Source organism: Protobothrops mucrosquamatus, unplaced genomic scaffold (assembly GCF_001527695.2).
Source record: "Protobothrops mucrosquamatus isolate PMUCROS unplaced genomic scaffold, P.Mucros_1.0 scaffold_227, whole genome shotgun sequence".
In the NCBI taxonomy this organism is placed as follows: domain Eukaryota; kingdom Metazoa; phylum Chordata; class Lepidosauria; order Squamata; family Viperidae; genus Protobothrops; species Protobothrops mucrosquamatus.
Genome location: NW_015386303.1, coordinates 41,018 through 43,261, shown reverse-complemented (window position 1 = coordinate 43,261; position 2,244 = coordinate 41,018). Strand labels below are relative to the sequence as shown.

At 50.8% G+C, this 2,244-nt stretch overlaps 1 protein-coding gene across 1 annotated transcript in view; it reads right to left on the bottom strand.

The window, feature by feature from the left end:
• The window catches only part of EFR3A (EFR3 homolog A), a 48,343-nt gene that overhangs the window by 10,694 nt on the left and 35,405 nt on the right, over positions 1-2,244 (bottom strand). Inside the window, exons 13-15 of the mRNA XM_029286820.1 lie at positions 2,030-2,161; positions 1,690-1,757; positions 364-491 (exon numbers count right to left, since the gene is read on the bottom strand). Of these exons, the coding sequence (XP_029142653.1) occupies positions 364-491; positions 1,690-1,757; positions 2,030-2,161 (328 nt within the window). The remainder of the gene's footprint in view (positions 1-363; positions 492-1,689; positions 1,758-2,029; positions 2,162-2,244) is intronic.

Below are 2,244 nucleotides of genomic sequence, written 5' to 3'. Positions count from 1 at the left end.
AAGGAAGGAAGGAAGGAAGGAAGGAAGGAAGGAAGGAAGGAAGGAAGGAAGGAAGGAAGGAAGGAAGGAAGAGAAGGACCAAGGTTGCCCTTCAGAGTAACTCCCAAGGCCTCTTCAAGAGGGCATCAGGGATGGCCAACCAGTGGCCTTCCAGATCCAGAACAGCCAGGTGCCGTGAGTTGTAGTTCAGCAACATCACTGTTCAGCCAGAAACGGCTGATTGCAACCGGAAGTGGTTTCTTCCTACCTATTCAACAATCCAGGTCCCCAAACCGAGCAGTTTTGCCTCTGGGCTCTTGTTGCCCACAATGGCCATGAGCCTCCCACGTATCCAGGGCCAAGACCACGCCCAGAGAGTCTCACCTGTCACCTGGGGCACGTAAGGCACCGACAGCCGTTCCACGCTGTAGCCGCTGCCTCCTAAGGATTCCACAATCTTGTGAGTCAGGAAGAACAAGCTCTTGTCATCCTTACCAAAGTTCGGGGGAATGCTGTAAAAAAAAATAAATACATCGATCGAAATGAAGGGGAAAACCAATGAGGTTATCAGCGGATCTCTAACAAAACAGAGCTGGGAGGGACCTTGGAGGTCTTCTAGTCCAGCCCCCTGCTCATGCAGGAGAACCTATACCATTCCCGACAGATGGCTGTCCAATCTCTTCTTAAAAACCTCCAGTGATGGAGCGGCCACAGCTTCTGGAGGCAGGTCGTCCCAATGATAAATCGTTCTTACTTATTGCTTTAACACAGGGGTAGGCAACCTTGGCTCTTTTATGACTCGTGGACTTCAACTCCCAGAATTCCTGAGCCAGCCATGCTGAGGGGAAAGGGAGAGGTTTCCAAGCTGAGCCATGCTGGCTCAGGAATTCTGGGAGTTGAAGTCCACCAGTCATAAAAGAGCCAAGGTGGCCTACCCCTGCCTTAACAATATCCTTCAAGCTCTGCCCTGGGTTTCCAAAGTTTCTCCTTTCAATCCACTCAATTTCTTTCCTCTTAGCTGAAGAGGGAACTTGGCTGAAATCTTTAACGATGCCATCTTACCATCCTGAAATCTCGGCCGAGTTTTTGGGTTTTTTTAATTGATAATAAATCTTGCGAAACCGATCAAATCTAACATCAGATTTAGTAAAGTGCTGCAGGTTCATCTTTCGAATGTCAGAATAAAAATTAAAATTGCTAAACTGCATCGGTGTGCTCAGAACAATCTGTCCAGTGGAAAACCCCTAACCTTTCTAGGACTGATGATGTTCCCTAGTTGGGTCATGAAACGCCTGCAAGAAAACCGCTTAGCTCAGAGAGCACCAAGGACCCCTCAAGTCCTTTCGTCCTCCTCCTCCTCCTCCTCCCTGCAAACCCTATTCCCTTCTAGCACTGATGATGCTACCTAGTTGGGTCATGAAACGTCTGCAAGAAAACCACCCAGCTGAGAGAGCACCAAGGACCTCATAGTCCTCCTCTTCCTCCTCCTCTTCCTCCTCCTCCTCCTCCTCCTCCTCCTCCTCCTCCTCCTCCTCTCTGCAAACCTACTCCCTTGTAGCACTGATGATGTTACCTAGTTGGGTCATGAAACATCTGCAGAAAACTGCCCAGCTCGGAGACCACCAAGGACCCCAAAGTTCAACGCTGAGCTACCGAGACTCTCTTGTCAATTTGAGCTTCCTTTATCAGCCACCCCAGGAGCCTTTTTACCTGCTCTTATCCCGAAGGATGGTTTCCGGCAAAAAGTAGGGCGCTTCCACTGTTCTGGTTTCAATCACCTGGAAAGCAGCGGGAGCAAACATGTCAAAATTGTTAACCCAGCAGAATGAAATCACAATTGCTCACAATTTTTTCTTGGCAGAACATGCAAGGCTAAAATAGGGGGGGGGGGGGCCTTCTTTGAGGCACCCAAGACGGCACGCTGCCTGCTGGGGGGGCGCTGGGGATGAGGCGCAAAACGTTCCACAAGGAAGAAGGGCCGAAAAGAAATAAGGAGGAAAAGGGACAAACCGCGACTTTGCTCCCCCCACCCACCCACCCACCCACCCACCTTGCTGACATGCTGGCAGAAAGCCGGGACCGCGATCATCTGGCTCAGGAAGTTGAGGTACGCGGCGACCAGCCCCATGATGCTGCAGCGGTGGAACATGGGTAGGTTGTCCTCGTTGAGAATGGCGATATCCTTCCGGACGGAGGGAGAGGAGAAAAAGGAACAAAATCAAGACACACAAAAGTGCCAAGGGACTTCCCGGGAAGCGTTCCAGG